This window comes from Moschus berezovskii, chromosome X (assembly GCF_049115385.1).
Source record: "Moschus berezovskii isolate FMDL1 chromosome X, NW_MosBer_1.0, whole genome shotgun sequence".
Classification (NCBI taxonomy): Eukaryota; Metazoa; Chordata; class Mammalia; order Artiodactyla; family Moschidae; genus Moschus; species Moschus berezovskii.
Genome location: NC_142488.1, coordinates 6,488,569 through 6,509,651, shown reverse-complemented (window position 1 = coordinate 6,509,651; position 21,083 = coordinate 6,488,569). Strand labels below are relative to the sequence as shown.

Genomic DNA, 21,083 nt, shown 5'->3' with positions numbered 1-21,083 from the left:
GTGAGATAGATGGTAGGCCGTGTTCCTATCTCATTTCGTGAGCTGTGTCTTTATTTTCTCCACTAGGTCCTGCTGGCCAGCAGCTTCCTGCCCATCTATGCAGGACTGAAACCAGTGGAATATCAAGGGCAGGTAAGCATCCTAGAGCTGAGGCGGGATCCGTGGTTCCTGTGCTCATCCGTTTCCTTTCACAAGATCCACGACTGTTGTTATTTTTCTGGCGGCTCCAACTCTGTTCCTATGACTTTGGTCTCATAGGTTTGTTTCTCTTTAACAAAAGAAAAATTGTCCAGAGCAGGGGCCATGGTACCCTAGAGTTGAGATTTCATGATTGAGAATGATTGACTAGGACCTTCCTTTTTTCTTCTGGTTAAAAAAAACTTTACCCTTATTTTTAATACCCAAAGAAGCAACAGAGTCTTTTTAAATTACTGAAGTGTAGTTGCTTTGCAGGGTTGTGTTAGTTCTATGCATGTACGTGTGTGTGTTCAGTCGTGTCCGACTCTTTGTGACCCGCCAGGCTCCTCTGTCCATGGGATTCTCCAGGCAAGAATACTGGAGTGCATTGCCATTTCCTTCTCCAGGGCATCTTCCCCACCTAGGGATCGAACCCGTGTCTCTCGCACCTCTTGCATTGGCAGGCAGATTCTTTACCCCTGAGCCATCAGGGAAGCCCTGTGTTCGTTCTGCCGTCCGGCAGAGGGAATCACCCATGTGTTTCCATAGATTGCCTCTTTTTTGAATTTCCTTCCCACCTAGGTCGCCACAGATTGGTGAGTCGAGTTCCCTGTGCTGTACAGTCTTTTCTCATGACTTATCTATGTTAGACACAGCATCAGTACTGCAGATATATCAGTCTCTCAGGTCATCCCACTCCGCCGCCTCTCCTCGTGGAGTGCATACATTTGCTGTCTAAGTCTATTTCTGCTTGGCCACGTAAGTTCATCTGTCCCCATGTCAGTGATCTTATATGACAGTTGCTTTTCTCTTCTTGACTTATTTCACTCTGCATGACGGTCTCTAGGTCCGTCCATGTCCTGTCAGCGGCACCGGTTCATTCCTTTTCATGGCTGAGTAATATTCCATCGTCTGCGTGCACCACATCTTCTTTATCCATTCTTGTGCTGACGGACATTCACGTTGCTTCCACGTCCTGGCTCTTGTAAACAGTGCCGCCATGAGCGTGGGGGTGCATGTGTCTATTTTTTAATTATGGTTTTGTGGGGGTGTGTGCCTAGGAGTGCGGTTACTGGATCGTGTTGTACTTGTATTTTTACTTTTGTGAAGAACCTCCATACTGTTCTCCATAGTGGCTGCATCGATTTACGTGCTCAACAACAGTGTAGGAGGGTTCCCTTTTCTCCACACCCTCTCCAGCGTGTATTGTTTGCAGATTTTCTTTTTTTTTTTTTCATATTGAGCTGCATGAGCTGTTTGTGTATTTTAGAGATTAATGCCACGTCAGTTGCTTCATTTGCAAATATCCTCTCCCGTTTTAAAGATTGTCTTTTTGTCTTATTTATGAATCCGTTTGCTATGCAAAAGCTTTTGAGTGTAACTGGGTCCTCTGAGTTTATTTTTGTTTTTATTTTCTATCTTCTAGGAGGTGGGTCAGAAAGATCTTACTGCAATTTATGTCAAATCGTGTTCTGCGTGTGTTTTCCTCTAAGAGCTTTTATAGTGTCCAGCCTTAAATATATGCCTTTGATCCATTTTGAGTTCAGTTCTGTGTTTGATGTTAGGAAGTGTTCTGATTTTATTCTTTTACGTGTAGGTGTCCAGGCGCCACTGATGGAAGAGCCTGCCTTTTCTCCATTGTGTGTTCTTGCCTCCTATGTCATAGATTGAGTTCAGTTCGGTTCAATCGCTCTTTGCAACCCCATGAACTGCAGCATGCCAGGCTTCCCTGTCCAACTCCCGGAGTTTACACAAACTCATGTCCATCAAGTTGGTGATGCCAGCCAACCATCTTATCCTCTGTCATCCCCTTCTCCTTCCACCTTCAATCTTTCTCAGCATCAGGGTCTTTTCCAGTGAGTCAGCTGTTTGCATCAGGTGGTCAAAGGATTGAAGTTTCAGCTTCAACATCAGTCCTTCCAATGAACACCCAGGACTGATCTCCTTTAGGATGGACTGGTGGGATCTCCTTGCAGTCCAAGGGACTCTCAAGAGTCTTCACCAACACCACAGTTCAAAAGCATCAATTCTTGAGTGCTCAGTTTTCTTTATAGTCCAACTTTCACATCCATACATGACTGCTGGAAAAACAATTTCCTTGACTAGACGGACTTTTGTCGGCAAAGTAATTTCTCTGCTTTTTAATGTGCTATCTAGGTTGGTCATAACTTTCCTTCCAAGGAATAAGCATCTTTTAATTTCATGGCTGCAGTCACCATCTGCAGTGATTTTGGAACCCCCAAAATAAAGTCTGACACTGTTTCCACGGTTTCCCCACCATTTGTCTTAGATTAGGTGACCATAGATGTGTGGGTTTATCTGTGGCTTTCTGTCCTGTTCCATTGATCTCTTTTTGTGCCAATACCATGCTGTCTTGATTACTGTAGATCTGGAATATGAGGTTGGGGAACCTGATTCCTCCAGCTCTGTTTTTCTTTCTCAAGATTGCTTTGACTATTCAGAGTCTTTTTTTCCCGTCTCACCCTCTCCTCCCCGCTCCCCATGTCCATAAGTCAATTCTCTGTCTGTCTCTTCATTGTTGCCCTGTAAATAAATTCTTCAGTACCATTTTTCTAGATTCTATATATATGTGTTAGAATATGGTATTAATCTTTCTCTTTCTGACTCACTTCGCTCTTATCCATCGACAGATGAATGGATAAAGAAGTTGTGGTATATATACACAGTGGAATATTACTCAGCCATAAAAAGGAACGCATTTGAGTCCGTTCTGATGAGGTGGATGAACCTAGAACCTATTTGGAGTCTTGCGTGTTTCCATACAAACTGTAAAGATTTTTGTTCTAATTCTTGGGGGGAAAAATGCCATTGTTGTTTTGACAGGGATTGCCCTGAATCTGTGGATGGCTTTGGGCTGTATACTCATTTGCACAGTGTTGGTGCTCTTAATTCCTCTTTGTGATACTCTATTGTTAGCGTATAGGAATGCAAGAGGCTTCTGTGTATTAATTTTGTATCCTGCAGCTTTACCACGTTCATTGATGAGTTCTAGTAGTTTTCTGGTGGGATCTGTAGGTTTTCCTATGTATACTATCATGTCATCTGCAAACAGTGACATGATACTTACTTCTTTTCCAGCCCGGATTCCTTTTATTTCTCTTTCTTCTCTGATTGCTCTGGCTAGGACTTCCAAAGCTGTGCTGAATTAATAGTGGTGACAGTGGGCACCCTTAGTTTGTTCTAATCTAAGGAGAGATGCTTTCAGCTTTCAGCATTGCTGTGGGTTTCTCGTATATGGCCTTTATTATGTTGAGATAGGTGTCCTCTCTGCCCACTTTCTGGAGCGTTTTTATCATAAATTGGTGTTGAATTTTGTCAGAAGCTTTTTCTGCATCCATTGAGATGATCGTATGTGTATAGTGAAGAATCCTTGCATCCCTGGGAAACGTCCCACTTGATCCTTGTATTTGATCCTTTTACGGTGCTGTTGGGTTTGGATCGCTATTAATGGTATTTTGTTGAGGACCTTTGCATCTGTGTTCATCAGTGACGTCGGCGTGTGATTGTCTTTTTGTGTGTGGTATCTTTGGTTTTGGTATCAGCGTGGTGGCCTCATGAAACAAGTTTGGGGGTATTCCTTCCTCTGCAATTTTGTGGAAAGGTTTGAGAAGGATAGATATTAGTTTGACTCTAAATGCTTGGTTGAATTCTCTCATGAAGCCATCTGGTCCTGGACTTTTGTTTTACTGGAAGATTTTTCAATCACAGTTTCCATTTCATTCCTTTTGATTGGTCTGTTCACATTCCCTGTGTCTTCTCGGTTCAGTCTTGAAAGGTTGTACTTTTCTAAGAATTTGTCCATTTCTTCCAGCTTGTCCATTCTATCGGCATACGGTTGCTTGTAGTAGTCTCTTATGATCCTTTGTATTTCTGTCTTGTCTGTTGTAACTTCTCTTTTCCATTTCTAACTTTATGGATTCGGGCCCTGTGCCTTTTTTTTCTCAGGAAGTCTGGCTAAAGGTTTATCAATTTTGTTTGTTTTCTCGATGAACCAGCTTTTAGTTTTATTGACCTTCGCTATTGCTTTCTTCATTTCTATTTTGTTTATTTTTATTTATTTCATCTTTATGATTCCTTGCCTTCTGCTAAGTTTGATTTTTGTTGTCGTTCCTTCTGCAGTTGCTTTAGGTGTACGGTTAGGTTGTTCTCTATTTGTCCTGTTTCTTGAGGCCGGGCAGTATTGCTGCAGGCTTGCTTCTAGGACTGATCTGGCTGTTTCCCTTAGGTTTTGGATCATCTTGTTTCTGTTGTCACTTGTTTCCAGATACTTTCTGACTCCCTCTTTGATTTCTTCACTGATCCATTGGTTATTCATTTAGTAGCATATTCTTTAGCTTCCCTGAGTTTGTGTTTTTTACAGTTTTTTTTTCCCCTGTAATTAATTTCTGATCTCATCCCATTGGTATCAGAACAGATGCTTGATACGATTTTAATTTCAGATCACGTCTTGAGCTACAAATCAAGCCTCAGCAAAAGACTTCTTTAGACGACTTCCGAGATGTCCTCTTGGAGAAGGAAATGGCAACCCACTCCAGAATTCTTGCCTGAAGAATCCCATGGACAGAGGAGCCCACTGGGCTATAGTCCATGAGGTTGCAAAAAGTCAGACTCGACTGAGCAACTAACGGTTTCAGTTTTCACAGCGAAAATATCTCCACCTAAAATATGTGATTTGCACAGTTGGTGTATTATAACCTGCCTTTTTTTGTAATGTTTCCCCACTGATGGACCAGAGACTATTGTACTCAGGATAATTCAAGATGTGATCTGAAATTAAAATTGTATCAAGCATCTGTTCTGATACCAATGGTATGAGATCAGAAATTAATTACAGGGGGAAAAAAACTCTCAAAGTCTCCTGCATCGGCAGGCAGGCTCTTAACCACTAGCGCCACCATAATAATATTATTTATTTTTTATAAATATTATATATATAACATATTTATTATAAATACTATTTATAAGTAATGATATTTATTATTTGGCTGTTCTGTGTCTTAGATACAGCATGAAGGATCTTTTAATTACAGCATGAGACCTCTTAGCAGGGGTTTGTGGGATCTAGTTCCCAACTAGGGACTGAAACCACGATGGCCCCTGCATTAGGAGCTTGGAGTCTCAGCCACTGGACCACCAGGGAAGTCCCAGACATGGTAGCTATGTAACAAGCACTACATATATATATTTGGAATCGCATGCACTGTGTAACACCTACTCAAAACCAGGCACATCTTCATGGATGATTAATGCCGTTTGTTTTATAGACATGTGATATGTATGTATTCATTTATAAATGCGTGCACAAAAAGCGTTTAATAGCTGTCATTGGTTCATTCACTTTGAAGACCCTGCAAAAGGCCTATGCTCAGTAAGTGGGTGGTCTCAAAACCAGGGCATTGATGTTTACAAATCTCTTGGCTGATGTGTTTGGAAATCTGTCTGTGTTTGGACCTTGTGAGGCCTCATGATTTTCCTTCTCTGACTTTTTCTGGCCATCCCAGCCCTCTTCTGTGCTTCTCATAGGATTCCTGGCCAAACCGGTCTGCCCTGGCATGATTGTCTGAAAGGGGCAGATGAGAAAAATGCGGCTGAGTCTCTGGAAGAGGTCATGGAGGCAGAGACAGAGAACCTTAACGTGGTCTGCCTTGTCCAAGTTGAGCTCTCTTTATTAGCACAAGCATTGCTTGCAGGGATGGGCTTCCATGCTGTTGGCGAAAACCCTCTTCGTGACCACTCAGAAACATCATATACACTGATTTTTTTTTTCTTTAAAACAGCATAAAAAGCTCGCAGAAAGCCATTTTAAATATTCATTTATTTGTCTGTGCCCAGCCTCGGTTGTGTCACATGGGAGCTCTTAATTGAGGCACGTGGGATCTAGTTCCCTCACCGGGGATCGAACCCGCGCCCTCTGCATTGGGAGCAAGGAGTCTGAGCCACTAGACCACTTGGGAAATCTCAAAGCTGGTTTTTTTACCCTCCCTGTTCTGGATACTGCCTCTCAGAGGTAGCAGATCCTCATTTACCAAGGAGCATGATTTTTTTGTTGTCATTTAAGAATGTGAGAAGTGCCCCACTTGACATAACGATTTTAAAGTAAGCTAAGTAGCATTTTTCCATTAGAGCAGTAAAAAAATCAACACTTATTTTTACCTATCAATGTTGAACACAGATGCTAGCCAAATCAGCTTTACATTATGGCTAGGAACTTTAATTTGATGATCTAAAATGTGATGATTTCACTGCAAGTTATTGCTTGATAATATATAATCATGACAGAAATGGCTAAACGGCAGGAAAAAAATATATATATGCAAAGCACTCAGGTGTCTTACAAGATTATATATGATCATGAAAAGGGGATATGGGATCCAGGAGTCCTCAGCATTGCTGATGTGATGGGTAAATTAAGAGGTGCTTACGGAGAAGGTGGATGTAGCTATGGGAAGGAAGGAAGGAAAGGGAGGATGGAATGAAGGTCAGAGAACAGAGACCCAGAAGGCTAGTACTGAGTTGGCCAGAAGGTCCACTTGGGTTTTCTGTAATATGGGAAAACCTTAATCATCTTTCTGGTCACCCGAATATGTTGTAAGACTACGCTGAACATGTCCCGTGTTTGAGTAGGAATAACCGTATCATAAATTAGGTGCAGGTGGTGATGGTTCCCAATTTCTTCTAGCATACCGTGTCCTTTTCTTCTTCCTCAGTAACAGAACTCCAGTCCTTATGTGGACTTGTTGCCGTGTAGCTAAAAGGTCACGTTCACCAGTGTTCCTTGCTACTAGGTGTGGCCGTCTCCTTAAGTGCAGGCAGTGAGAGGTAGGCCAAGTTACCGTGGGACTTATCGCAAGTGAGGTTGTGTATGTTTTTCTCCTCCCTGCTGCCCGGAACTTAGACGTGATGACCAGAGCTCTGGCAGCTACTGTGGTTCATGAGGTCACAGATCACTCTGTAATTAGAGACAGATAGAGTTGGCAAGACTCGGGGCCTGCATGATTTGAGGAGGGGCACGTTACCAATGTACCTTCTATGTTGCTTTCATGGGAAAAAGAAGCAAAACTTGTGTTGCTATTAGCTTTGTATCTGATGCATCAGAGTCCACTCCCATGTGCTGCAGGGAATATTACCCCTGTATGTTACAGATGAGGAAATTGAGATGCAGAAACTTTCATTCACTGCACTAAAGACACGTAGCTTAGTCAGGGGGCACCGTTCCCAGGATGATCTGTAATGTTTGCATCAGTCACAGGCTTCTTGCTTTACTAAGTCGTGTTCATTTCTTAAAATATACATATATTTATATATATATATAAAGAAATCTATATATTTATGTATGTAAAGAATCCATATATATTTATATATAAAAAGAAATATATATATTTATATAGATAAAGAATCCATATATATATTTATAAAGAACTGTATATATTTTTTATATATTAATAAATATATATATTTATATATATTAAGTATATATATTAAGAAATAGATATATTTTATATATTTATATTTATATATAGTAAGAAATATATATATTAAGAAATAGATATTTATATATTAAGAAATTGATATATTTATATTTATATATATTAAGAAAGAGATGTATTTATATTTATATATAGTAAGAAATAGATATATTTATATTTACATATGGTAAATATATACATATTTATATATATTAAGAAATAGATATTTATATATTAAGAAATTGATATATTTATATTTATATATATTAAGAAAGAGATGTATTTATATTTATATATAGTAAGAAATAGATATACTTATATTTACATATGGTAAATATATACATATTTATATATATTAAGAAATAGATATTTATATATTAAGAAATAGATATATTTATATATATTAAGAAATATATTTTTATGTATATATAGTAAGAAATATATATTTATATTTATATAGTAAGAAATATATATTTATATAGTAAGAAATATATATATTTATATTTACATATAGTAAGAAATATATATATATTTATATATAGTAAGAAATATATATATATATTTATATATGCATATTTGACCTTGGGAGGCGAGGCACTTCCCTGTGATGACTGGCCTCTGTGCACAGGAGCAGTGTCATAATGACGTGTTTTTCTGTTTGTTTTTAAACGTCATTGACTAATTCACTTTATCTTTGGTTGCACTGAGTCTTTGTTGCTGCGCGCAGGCTTCCTCTAGTTGCGGTAAGTGGAGGCCACTCTCGAGTTGTGCAAAGGTTTTTCGTTTTCAAGTGGCTTGTCTTCTTCCGGAGCACAGACTCTAGGGCGTGCGGGCTTCAGTAGCTGTGGTTCAAGGGCTTCGGTAGTTGTGGCTCCCGGGCTTCGGTGCCCCACGGCCTGTGGGATCTTCCTGGACCAGGGACGGAGCCTGTGTGCGCTGCATTGGCAGGCGGATGGTTAATCCGTGGACCAGCAGGGAAGTCCCCGGTTCCCCTTGGTTGTGTAATAAAGCCCAGGAAGGGGGACCCCGTGTACATGATGACTGACAGGGTGCTCCTGGGGGTTCCTGCTTGTGTCTGCAGCCACATGGTGGCCGTTTGCCGCTTGCTAAGGACTCAATCGGGAAGATCCCCTGGAGCAGGGAATGGCACCGCGCTCCAGTGTTTGTGGGCCTCCCTGGTGGCTCAGACAGTAAAGAATCCGCAGGTGTAGATAGTGTCCAGGGCAGGTCACTGTCTCGAATCTCCCCATTTTCAGGGAAATGTGAAGCCTGTCTTCAATGCAGTGCTGTGCTGTGGACGCGAGCCTTCTCCTCATGACATAAAACTTTGTGCCTTGCTTTCTCCCGCCCTGGGTTTCGACGTTTTCTGTGGAGGTCAGGTTTTGATCTGTCGGTTGGCTCTGGTGGTTTTTCGAAGTGATGGGGGTTGCAGCAGGGGTCAGAGTGGGCTGAGCATCACTCGGTTTGGGGCAGAGCTGTGGGAGACCTGGGCGTGGCTGGTGTGGCCGGGATCACAGGAGGGCATCCTCAACGCTCTGCTCATGTCCACCATGCTGCCCCTCTTGTCCACACCTGGGGTCACTTAGCTGTTGAATCTACTGGATTTTACTCATACTTACTTATGGACCCAATACTTTTATTATTTAAAAAAAAATGTTTTTCATTAATCACTTAGAAGTTTCCTACTTTAGTAAGACTTAACATTGATTTCAGAGAACTAAGATTATGGCATCTGGTCCCATCACTTCATGGCAAATAGATGGGAACACAGTGGAAACAGTGGCAGACTTTATTTTCTTGGGCTCCAAAACCACTGCAGATGGTGACTGCATCCATGAAATTAAAAGACACTTGCTCCTTGGAAGAAAAGTTATGGCCAACCTAGACAGCATATTAAAAAGCAGAAACATTACTTTATCAACAGAGGTCCGTCTAGTCAAGGCTATGGTTTTTCCAGTAGTGATGGATGGATGTGAGAGTTGGACTATAAAGAAAGCTGAGCACCGAAAAATTGATGATTTTGAGCTGTGGTGTTGGAGGAGACTCTTGAGAGTCCCTTGGACTGCAAGGAGATCAATCCTGAGTGTTGATTGGACGGACTGATGTTGAAGCTGAAACTCCAATCCTTTGGCCACCTCATGCGAAGAGCTGACTCACTGGAAAAGACTCTAATGCTGGGAGGGATTGAGGGCAGGATGAGAACGGGATGACAGAGAATGAGATGGTCGGCTGGCATCACTGACTCAATGGACATGAGTTTGAGTGAACTCCGGGAGTTGGTGATGGACAGGGACGCCTGGCGTGCTGCAGTCCATGGGGTCGCAAGGAGTCGGACACGACTGAGCGACTGAACTGAACTGAACTGAAGAGTGATTTAAAGGGCAGGAAGTAACAGCACAATTCCTTCCTAAACTGTCTGCAGCTTGTTTGAAGTGGTATGATGTCTTGGAAAACTACTTGGTTTTCCTATTTTTTTAAAACAAAGTTGTTGTAGCTTTTTGACTTTATCTTACCAAACTGTTTTTCTTCAGTTCAGTTCAGTTCAGTCGCTCAGTCGTGTCCGACTCTCCGCGACCCCATGAATCACAGCACGCCAGGCCTCCCTGTCTGTCACCAACTCCCAGAGTTCACTCAAACTCATGTCCACAGAGTCGGTGATGCCATCCAGCCATCTCATTCTCCGTCGTCCCCTTCTCCTCCCGCCCCCAACCTTTCCCAGCATCAGAGTCTTTTCCAGTGAGTCAACTCGTCGCATGAGGTGGCCAAAGTATTGCAGTTTCAGCTTTAGCATCAGTCCCTCCAATGAACATCCAGGATTGATCTCCTCTAGAATGGACTGGTTGGATCTCCTTGCAGTATAAGGGACTCTCAAGAGTCTTCTCCAACACCACAGTTCAAAAGCATCGATTCTTCGGCGGTCAGCCTTCTTCACAGTCCAACTCTCACATCCATACATGACCACGGGAAAAACCATAGCCTTGACTAGACGGACCCTTGTTGACAAAGTAATGTCTCTGCTTTTTAATATACTATCAAGGTTGGTCATAACTTTCCTTCCAAGGAGCAAGCGTCTTTTAATTTCATGGCTGCAGTCAGCATCTGCAGTGATTTTGGAGCCCTTAAAAAGGAAGTCTGACACTGTTTCCACTGTTTTTCCATCTATTTCCCATGAAGTGATGGGACCAGATGCCATGATCTTTGTTTTCTGAATGTTGTTTTTCTTACCAGAGTATAATTGCTTTGCAATGTTGTGTTAGTTTCTTATTGTTCAGTCACTCTTGTCCAACTCTTTGCGACCTCGCAGACTAGATTCCACATATATTTTTCTAGATTCCACATAGATGTGTTAATGTGTAATACCTCTGTTTCCTCTTTCTGACCTACTTTTTCTAGACTTTTTTCTAGAATAAAAATTTGTTTCTAGGTTCCGCATAGATGTGTTAGTGTGTAATACCTCTGTTTCCTCTTTCTGACCTACTTTGTCTACATAAAAATTTTTTTCTCAATTCCACATATACCTTTCTAGTTTCCACATATATGTGTTAACGTACAATGCCTGAATTTCCTTTCTGACTTACTTTTTCTAGATATTTTTTTTTTTTTTTAGGAAAAATTTTTTTTTAAGTTTATATTTTATGAAATTTTATATTTTTCTAGATTCCACATATATGTGTTAATGTATGATACTTCTGTTACCTCTTTCTGAGTTCCTTCCCTCTGTATGACAGACTGGGTCTATCTACGTCTCTACGAATGAGCCCGTTTTAGCACCCTACTTACAGCGTATCAGTTCAGTTCAATCTCTCAATCGTGTGCGACTCGTTGGTACCCCATGGACTGCAGTAGACACTCAATAACAATTGAAAAATGGACATAAGTTGAAACAAATCTTATCACTTTTTTCAATGAATTTTCCTTCACTCTTTTGATAAGCTGTGGGGATGTTAACGGAACATTTTCACAGGTTCTGATCAGCCACGTGGAACAAGAATACAGATTTTCAAGAGGGACTCTTATCTAATCCGTGTTTGTTTCCCACTAGCACCACCTAGGCTTTTTTAAGAGAGAGAGTTAGTATTGCCAAGTGACTATTTTATTGTTTGGTTTTTTTTAATGTATTTATTTTTTAATTGAAGGATAATCGCTTTAAAGAGTTTTGTTGTTTTCGGCCAAACGTCAACATGAGTCAGCCACAGGTACACATATGTCCCCTCCCTGTTATTTGTTGCTGTTTTTCTTTTTTTTTAAAGAAAAAATTATTTATCTGGCTGTACCAGGCCTTAGTTGGGTATATTGGATGTGTCTCTGTTGCTTCATGTGGCGGGGATCTGTTAGGTCTGGCTTACAAACTCCAGAGATGAAACCCGGGTCCCCTGCTTTGGGAGCACAGAATCTCAGCCACTGGACCACCAGGAAAGTCCCTCTTCTGCTATTTGAATCTCTGGAACTGATAGGGGAGACCACAAGAGGAGCTCTAGGTTTATTTGTTGTTTTTCTTTGTTTGTTTTGCTTTTGTTTGTTTTCTCTTGTTTGATTAGATTTCAAGTAATCTTTTAAGATCGTGTTGTTAGAGAATACTTTATTCTAGTCACTGGGCCTTTTGCATGGGTTATAGATTATTCATTTTTTCGTTATTGACAGATCCGTGGGGCAGAGACTGGTATCCTGTCCCTGTGTATCTCTGTACAGTTATTATTAAAGCCGTTTGCCTTCTGTCTCTCCCTAATTCAGGCATTTCACACAGCTATATAGCTCCATCACAGACAGCAAACGGTGGAGGCTGGCTGGGCCACCAGCTCGATTTGACTTAATGGGGCTCTGGTTTTCAGTTCACAGCCGTGCCGAAATAGAAGCCCTCGTTTTTCACTGTCGTTTCAAACTCTCTGCTTGTCTGTTTGATTTTTTTAAAAAACAAACAAAATAGGTTAGTCTTCCAGGGAACATTTTTCTGCATATCACCGATAGAGTTGGGGCAGCTGCTGAATACATCTTAGGCTTTTCCTGAAAATCGGTTAGTTAGAGGCATCGTTTTTGAGGAGCCATCAGAAATGGAAAAAACTCGAGTCGGTGATGTAAATAAAAATTGCTCCTTAGTGGAAATGCCCTGCACCTTGTCCCCCCTCCTCCTTCTCCACTCATCTCCTCCCGTATCCCTGATCTCCCCATTGAAAGAGTCCCTTCCTAGGCAGGTTGATAAGAAGTCCAGGGCGCCCTAGGAGGAGAAAGGGATCTGGAGCCCTTAGAAAGGAAAAGTGAAAGTGAAGTCACTCTGTCGTGTCTGACTCTTTGTGACCCCGTGGACTGTAGCCTGCTAGGCTCCTCTGCCCATGGGATTCTCCAGCCAAGAGTACTGGAGTGGGTTGCCATTACCTTCTCCATCGGACCCCAGTCTCCTGCACTGCAGGCAGAGTCTTTAGTGTCTGAACCACCAGGAAAGCCCTTATGCATATAAAGGGATTTGGAAGAAGGAAAGGATTAGTGAATTAGTCGTGTCTGACTGTCTTCAAACCCCATGGACTGCAAACCCCTTGCAAACCAGACTCCTATGTCCATGGGATTCTCCAGGCAACAATACTGGATTAGGTTGCCATGCCTTTCTCCAGGAGATCTTCATGACCCAGGGATGGAAGCCGAGTCTCCAGCATTGCAGGCTAATTCTTTACCGTCTGAGCCACCAGGGAAGCAGAAAGGGCTCTGGAATTCTCAAGGAGGAGAAAAGGACAAACGTGTTTGGGTTTTTTTTCCTCTACATTCCTTAGTCTTGGTCACATAAAAGAGTTTTTTTCTTTAAGCCTGATCATTACACAACAGACAACTCAGTTTAAACTCTGTACTAAGGATTATATCACTGACTGAATGGACACGAGTTTGAGTAAACTCCAGCAGTTGGTGATGGACTAGAAGGCCTGGCGTGCTGCAATCCATGGGGTCACAAGGGGTCGGACAACTGAACTGAAGGATTATATAACAGGAATGTATCCTGCTTGACGACAGTGTCTCCTTCCTGAAACCCTTGGAACTGATCATGATATCTTAGAATGTATGTTATGGGACTGGGTCTGGTAAGACCTTTACAGTTCAGTTCAGTTCATTTCGGTCGCTCAGTCATGTCCGACTCTTTGCAACCCCATGAATCACAGCACACCAGGCCTCTCTGTCCATCCCCAACTCCCACTCAAACTCATGTCCATCGAGTCGGTGATGCCATCCAGCCATCTCATCCTCTGTCGTCCCCTTCTCCTCCCACCTTCAATCTTTCCCAGCATCAGGGTCTTTTCAAAAGAGTCAGCTCTTCGCATCAGGGGGCCAAAGTAATGGAGTTTCAGCTTCAGCATCAGTGCTTCCAATGAACATTCAGGACTGATCTCCTTTAGGATGGACTGGTTGGACCTCCTTGCAGTCCAAGGGACTCTCAAGAGTCTTCTCCAGCACCACAGTTCAAAAGCATCAATCTACCCGTAGCACATGAGATATAAGGTATTTGCATTTAGTAATGTTATTGTTTCCAGAAATTTTGCTCGCGTTAGCATGCCTGGGGGTGGGGTGGGCTGTGTGTGTGTGTGTGGTTGTTGGGAGTGTACAGTTCATGAGAGCATGAATCGGGAAAGATGGGCTGTATTTACAACATCTGAGCTGCTGGGGTTATGGTTATGGAGTAGTGAGTAACGCTGAAAATTTAATCAAGCTGCTTGATAAGCTGTTTGTTTCCCCGACTCATTTATCCAATCAGAATAAGATAACAAGAGTGAACAAAATTTGGAAAAAAGACTTTCAGTTCCCTTAAGTGGCAGTCATTAGCCTCGTGGTAAATTAGAACACTTTGCACATTAACGAGCCAGATTGCCCTTCTTTTCCTCAAGTTGAATAAAACAAGGGAGCTCTCAGTTAGGTTATATGGCACTTGGAACATATTTTTTATTTTCCTTGATGAAACCTCTGTGAATTTTTGCATCATTGGTGAGGTATGCTACTGAGGGTGTGAAAACTAAGTTTGGAAGGTGTCCTTTCTGTCTCTCTTTCTAGGTATTCTTATTCCAGAATTCGGTGTGTACATCCAAAGCAATGAGGGAAGAGAAGAAAAACAAACAAACAAAAAAACTCCAGGACAGTAAGGCACAGAACCAGATATCTGGGACCTTCTTTTTAAAAATTAATTGATTTTTATTGAAGTGTGTTTGTTAACTGTTGATCATTAGCTCGGTCGTGTCCAACTCTTTGCGACTCCCATGAACTGCAGCACACCAGGTTCCTCTGCCCTCCACTGTCTGCCCGAGTCTGCTCAAATACAGTAGTTTAATGTGGAGGGGCCTTCTTCATCCAAAACTGTCTTTTTTAGACAGTATTTCTATAGTCTTGTGTGTGTGTATATCCATATTTATACATACAAAAGCATATATAAATGTGCATATATAATAAATAATTACATAATGTGCTTTGTTTTTTTAAAAAAAATAATGACGGTAAGCAGATTACCCAGGTCAGGTTCATTTTAATCTAATCCACTTACGTTTTTATCTTCCACTAAAATGAAGTTCCCTCAACCAGAGATTTTTCAACACATTTTCACTTTCTGTTGACTTACTTTTGTTTCCTCTGAGGGGAGTTGGTTGCTGGCCAAGGCCTTTGTAAACAATACCTATTATTTAGTCACCCGCTCTGGAAGTCAAAACAGGTAAGAAAAACATTTTAAAAGAAAAAAAGACATCTGAGAAAAGGTGAATGAAGGTCCTTAACTCCGTTAAGGACGCTTTATGCTAACCTGTTTCTCAGTCCTCACCTCCTTGCTTTTTTTCCTCCAAAATACATTATTTTGTGAGGTCGCTGCTGTTGTTCAAAGTTGTATCCTACTCTTTGTGACCCCATGGACTGCAGCATGCCAGGCTCCTCTGTCCTCAACTGTCTCCCAGAATTTGCTCAAACTCATGTCCGTTGAGTCGGTGATGCTATCTAACCATCTCATCCTCTGTCACCCCCTTCTCCTCCCGCCCTCAATCTTTCCCAGCATCAGGGTCTTTTCCAGTGAGTCGGTTCTTCACATCAGGTGGCCAAAGGATTGAAGCTTCAGCTTCAGCAGTGACTTTGCAGGCCAAGAAAATAAAATCTGTCACTGCTTTCACTTTTTCCCTATCTATTTGCCATGAAGTGATGAGACTGGATGCCATGATCTTAGTTTTTTGAATGGTTGAGTTTCCTGTCAGCTTTTTCCCTCTCCTCTTTCACTTTCATCAAGAAGCTCTTTAGTTCTTCTCACTTTCTGCCATTAGAGAGGTATCATCTGCATATCGGAGGTCGTTTATCTTTCTTCTCACAATCTTGATTCCAGCTTAGGATTCATCCAGCCTGGCATTTTGTGTGATAGACTCTGCATATTAGTTAAATAAGCAAGGTGACAGTTTACAGCCTTGTTTTAGTCCTTTGCCAATTTTTTTTTTTCCTTTGCCAATTTTGAACCAGTCAGTTGTTCCATCTTGAGTCTTAACTGTTGCCTCTTGACCGGCATACAGATTTTTTTCCAGAGAAAGGAAAGATGATCTGGTATTCCCATGTCTTTAAGAATTTTCCAGTTTTTGCAAAGGCTTTAGTGTAATCGGTGAAGCAGGATGCAGAAGTAGATATTTTTCCGAAATTCCCTTGCTTTCTCCACAATCCAGTGAATGTTGGCAATTTGATTTGCAATTCCTCTGCCTTTTCTAAATGCAGGTTGTACCTCTTCAGTATAATGCTGAAGCGTCTCATGCAAGATTTTAAGCATGATCCTACTCGCATGGGAGATGAGTGCAGTTGTCCAATGGTTAGCACATACTTGAGTTCTACCCTTCTTGGGAATTGGGAGGAGGCCGGACCTTTTCCGATCCTGTGGCCACTGCTGAGTTTTCCAAATTGGAAAACTCAAATTGGCTGACATATTGAGCGCAGCACTTGAACAGCATCATCTTGTAGGATTTGAAATAGCTCAGCTGAAATTTCGTCACCTCCACTAGCTTTGATCACAGTGATGCTTCCTAAGGCCCACTTGACTTCACACTCCAGGATGTCTGACTCTGCATGAGTGACAAGGTGTTCTCCACAATTTCTAGCTTTGAATTCCCACATCCGCAGCAGGATATTTCCAATCCGAATATAGCTTGGAGCATTTGAACTTCAGTTTTGTGTGTCTGTGTATTTACTGTTAGAGCTGATTCTGGGGCTCAAGGACAGATTGAAAGTCTTTTTCACTTGAAACAACAGGAGGAATTCCATCTTTGTGCTTCTTCAGCCTTCCCCCAGTGTCCAGGTGTGCAGAAGCCTGTGGACGGTCCCCCCTCCTGCTGTTGTGTCTCTCCCTCTCTTTCCTTTGGGCTGAGGTCTGAAACCACAGACTCTCTTCTGAACAGTGTTCCTGTTGGACACTTCATACCCCTCTCCCGCCCGTCCACCCCACCCCACCCAGAATCCTTTGAGGCTTGAAGCCCTGCGTGCTCAGGAGTCACTTTGGAGATGAAAGCGTTTCTGGCGGTCCTTCATTTATTAACTGTTCACTTGGCTACAGACAATGCCGATCTGCAGTTCTGAAGTTAAAACTGGAGCCGCCTGTTACGGGGGATCATCTGCTCAGTGTCAGAGTCAACTTGGCTTGGCATCCTGATTAGATGATAAATCCCAAGCTTCATATGCGTGTGCCATCATCTGAAAATAAATGAATAAGGCCTTAAGTAATCCACTTAAAGCTTTTAAACAACTAGAGAGATTTCCTGATTCCGTCCAAACTTCTTTGCTTGGTTTAGTCACTAAGTCGTGTCTGACCCTTGCGATCCCATGGACTGAGAACCTACCAGGCTCCTCTGTCCATGGGATTCTCCAGGCAAGAATGCTGGAGCGGGTTGCAATTCCCTTCTCCAGGGGATCTTCCCGACCCAGGGATCAAACCCAGGTCTCCTGCATTGGCAGGCAGATTCTTTACCAGCTGAGCCACCACAGAAACCCATGGGTTTCTTACTATAACTTCTTACTATAAACCCAGACTTCATACTGTATGCATAAAGGCTGTGTGTGTATGTTCTGTGCTCAGTTGTATCCAACTCTTTGTGACTCCATAAATTATAGCACAGAAGGCTTCTCTGTCCATGGGAGTGTCCAGGCAAGAATCCTAGAGTGGGTTGCCATGCCCTCCTCCAACGGATCTTCCTGACCCAGGGATCAAACACATTGCAAGCATATTCTTTACCATGAAGCCACCACGGAAGCCTTTGGGTAAATGATATGCATACAAAGATTTGCTTCGCTTCCAAAACAAATCCGATCTAGCTGGTCCTCATCAGTAATAACTTAAGGGCGTTCATCCCCGAGGCTCGTGTTCTCAGGAGGACGGTGTCATCTCGGGGAAGTCCACGCTCACTGTCTTCACGTGGGAGGGACACGGTCTCCACGTGCTGACTGGGGCCGTTCTCTCCGCAGAAGTGGGTGGACGGAAGCCTCACCAACAGCCTGCCAATCCTGCCCGACGGCCGCACGGTAACCATCTCCCCGTTCAGTGGGCGACTGGATGTCTCCCCACAGGATAAAGGGCAGCTGCATTTCCACATCAGGGTCACCAACCAGGAAGTTCTGGTGAGTCCTGATGTTCCCCTCCCGTCACAGACCCCCTGAAACCTTCCACATGCTTCCCACACTTGCCAACTCCACCGTATGCACAGATTTGCATGCATATTTTATTTTTTAAAATTTATTTTATTGGAAGCTAATTACTTTACTATATTGTAGTGGGTTTTGCCATATTTTAAATGAGTCACAACATATGTCGTACGTATGGACCTGGGTACCTATAGACTGTGAGTGTGCAATCTTTTTTTTTTTTTTTTTTACTATTTTTGAACTGTCTCTGTGGGACATTTCCTGTTTCTTCCCTTATTTTTCAGGTCAGCATACTTGGCAAGTTCTCCGTACAATTTTATTTTATTTTTTTATAAAAAAAGACTTATTTACTTACTGGTTGTCTGCATTAGATCTTAATTGTGGTGGGCAGGCTCCTTGTTTCAGCGAGAAGTCTCTAGAGCTCACAGGCTCTCTAGTTGTGGCTCGAGACCCGAACTCCAGAGGGCGTGGACTCTATGGCTGTGGCACTCAGGCTCAGTAGTTGTGGTACTTGGGCTCAGTAGTTGAGGTGCTTGGGCTCAGTAGTTGAGATGCTTGGGCTCAGTAGTTGAGGTGCTTGGGCTCAGTAGTTGAGGTACTTGGGCTAAGTTGTCCTGTGGCATGTGGAACCCTTAGTTCCCCCAGTAGAGATTGAAACCTGTGTGCCCTGCATTGGAAGGCAGCCTGAACCACTGGACCACCAGGGAAGTGCAATTTTATTTTTATTAAGATTTTTTTTTTTAATGTGGACTTTTTTTTTTTTTTCAAAAGAGTCTTTATTGAATTTGTTACAATATTGCTCCTGTTGGTTATATTCTGTTTTTTTGGCCACACGGAATGTGGGATGCTACCTCCCTGTTTGTGGTGGTGGTGGTGGTTTAGACACTAAGTCCTGTCCGACTCTTGCAACCCCATGGACTATAGCCCGCCAGGCTCCGCTATTCGTGAGATCCTCCAGGCAAGAATTCTGGAGTGGGTTGCCATTTCCTTCCTCACCTACCTCCCTGACCAGGGATCCAATCCATATCCCCTGCTTTAGAAGTCTCAACCACTGGACTACCAAGGAAGTCCCCTCCGTGCAGTTGTAAATGAGATCATTTAATTGTTTTAAAAGGTGGCAATGATTAAGTATGTAAAAACATTAGCGGAAAACGTAGGGACCTACCAGAATTACTTACATAAAAATGTCAATTCCCTCAATCTAGTCAAAAATTAGTTCTCAACAGGAAGTGATACTATATACAGGTGTGTGCGTGCTAAGTCACGTCCGACTCTTTGCAACCCCATGGACTGTAGCCCCTGAAAGTGAAAGCATTAGTTGCTCAGTGGTGTCTAACTCTTTGTGACCCGATGGACTGTAGCCTCTGTCCACAGAGTTCTCCAGGCAAGAATGCTGGAGTGAGTTGCCATGCCCTCCTCCAGGGCATCTTCCCCACACGGGGATCGGGCCCATGCCTCCCGCGTTGGCAGGCAGATTCTTTACCTTTGGAGCCACCGGGGAAGCCCATTATATGCAGGAGACACTGGCTGAGTTGGGAATGTGTGCTGGCGTCTAGGAATAGAGCTCAGGGATGTTGCTCAGCATCCTACAGTACGCAGGACAGACGCCCCCACAGAGAAGCATCTGGCCCCAAACGTCAGTGGTACCCAGGCTGAGAAACCCTCATGCAGTCTACGTGTGAAGTTCTGTGTTTTGTTTGGGGCGGGGAGGGGAGTATGCTGGGGCTTAGTTGCCATGCGGGCTTTTCTCGAGTTGCAGAGAGCAGTGGCTTCTGTGGTTGCAGAGTCCAGGCTCTAGGGCTCACAGGCTTCTGTAGTGGTGAACTCAGCAGCTGCGGCTCCCAGGCTCTCAAGCATAGGTTCAATAATCATGGTGCACAGGCTTAGCTGCCCTGAGACATGTGGGCTCTTCTGGGACCAGGGATCCATCCTTCATCCACCGCACTGGCAGGCACATTCTCTACCACCGAGCGATCAGCAAAGCCCGCGGTTCAGATTTTAAGATTATTTTGTTTATACTGACTGGAAAGAAAGCCCTGCAGTTCACATTTGAAGATCATTTTCTTCCTACTGATTTTTTTTTCATTGCTAATAGTATGTGTAACAAGCAGGCTTTGCTTACAGAAGTCAAGGTTGATTGACCAGCCCTGTGGCATCCTACAGTGCCTGTGTGTCTTTCTCTCCCAGCTGTCGGTGGCAAACTTGCTGAGACTCCCCCGGGCCCTCTTTCCACCAAGCAGGAGGACGATGGAATCGCTCTATCAACGGGGCTTCGACGACGCCAGCAGGTTTTTACTTAAAGAAAGTTGGTTTGAATAGGATGCGTACAGCTTGATAACGGAGAACACAGTTCTTCACGGAGGTTTCTGATTAAATCCTTTTATAAAAGTCTATCATCGCTATTATTTTATTATTAGTTTCTGTAATGCTTGCAGTTTTTAAAACCTTTATTTTGTTTTGCTATATGGCCAATTAACAATGTTGTGATAAATGAAGGTGGATGGCAAAGGGACTCAGACATACATACACATGTATCCATTCTCCGCTAAACTCCCCTCCCATCCAGGCAGCCACATGACATTGAGCAGAGTTCCCTGTGCTGTCCAGCAGGTCCTTGTTGGTTCTCCATGGTAAATGTAGCACTGTGTCCATGTCCATCCCAGACTCCCTGACTATCCCTTCCCCCATCCTTCCCCCTGGTGACCATAAGGCTATTACAGAGGATTGAGCAGAGTTCCATGTGCTGTCCAGCAGGTCCTTGCTGGTTCTCCATGGTAAATACAGCAGTGTGTCCACATCCATCCCAGA

General features: G+C 42.9%; 1 protein-coding gene across 2 annotated transcripts in view; it reads left to right on the top strand.

The window, feature by feature from the left end:
* The window catches only part of LOC129564344 (patatin like domain 4, phospholipase and triacylglycerol lipase), a 46,591-nt gene extending 25,944 nt beyond the window's left edge, over nucleotides 1-20,647 (top strand). For both annotated transcript variants that reach the window (XM_055438259.2, XM_055438260.2), the window contains exons 5-7: nucleotides 67-132; nucleotides 18,099-18,251; nucleotides 20,463-20,647. In XM_055438259.2, coding sequence (XP_055294234.2) covers nucleotides 67-132; nucleotides 18,099-18,251; nucleotides 20,463-20,594 — 351 coding nt within the window. In that variant the 3' untranslated portion in view covers nucleotides 20,595-20,647. The remainder of the gene's footprint in view (nucleotides 1-66; nucleotides 133-18,098; nucleotides 18,252-20,462) is intronic.
* Nucleotides 20,648-21,083: the final 436 nt, after the last annotated feature.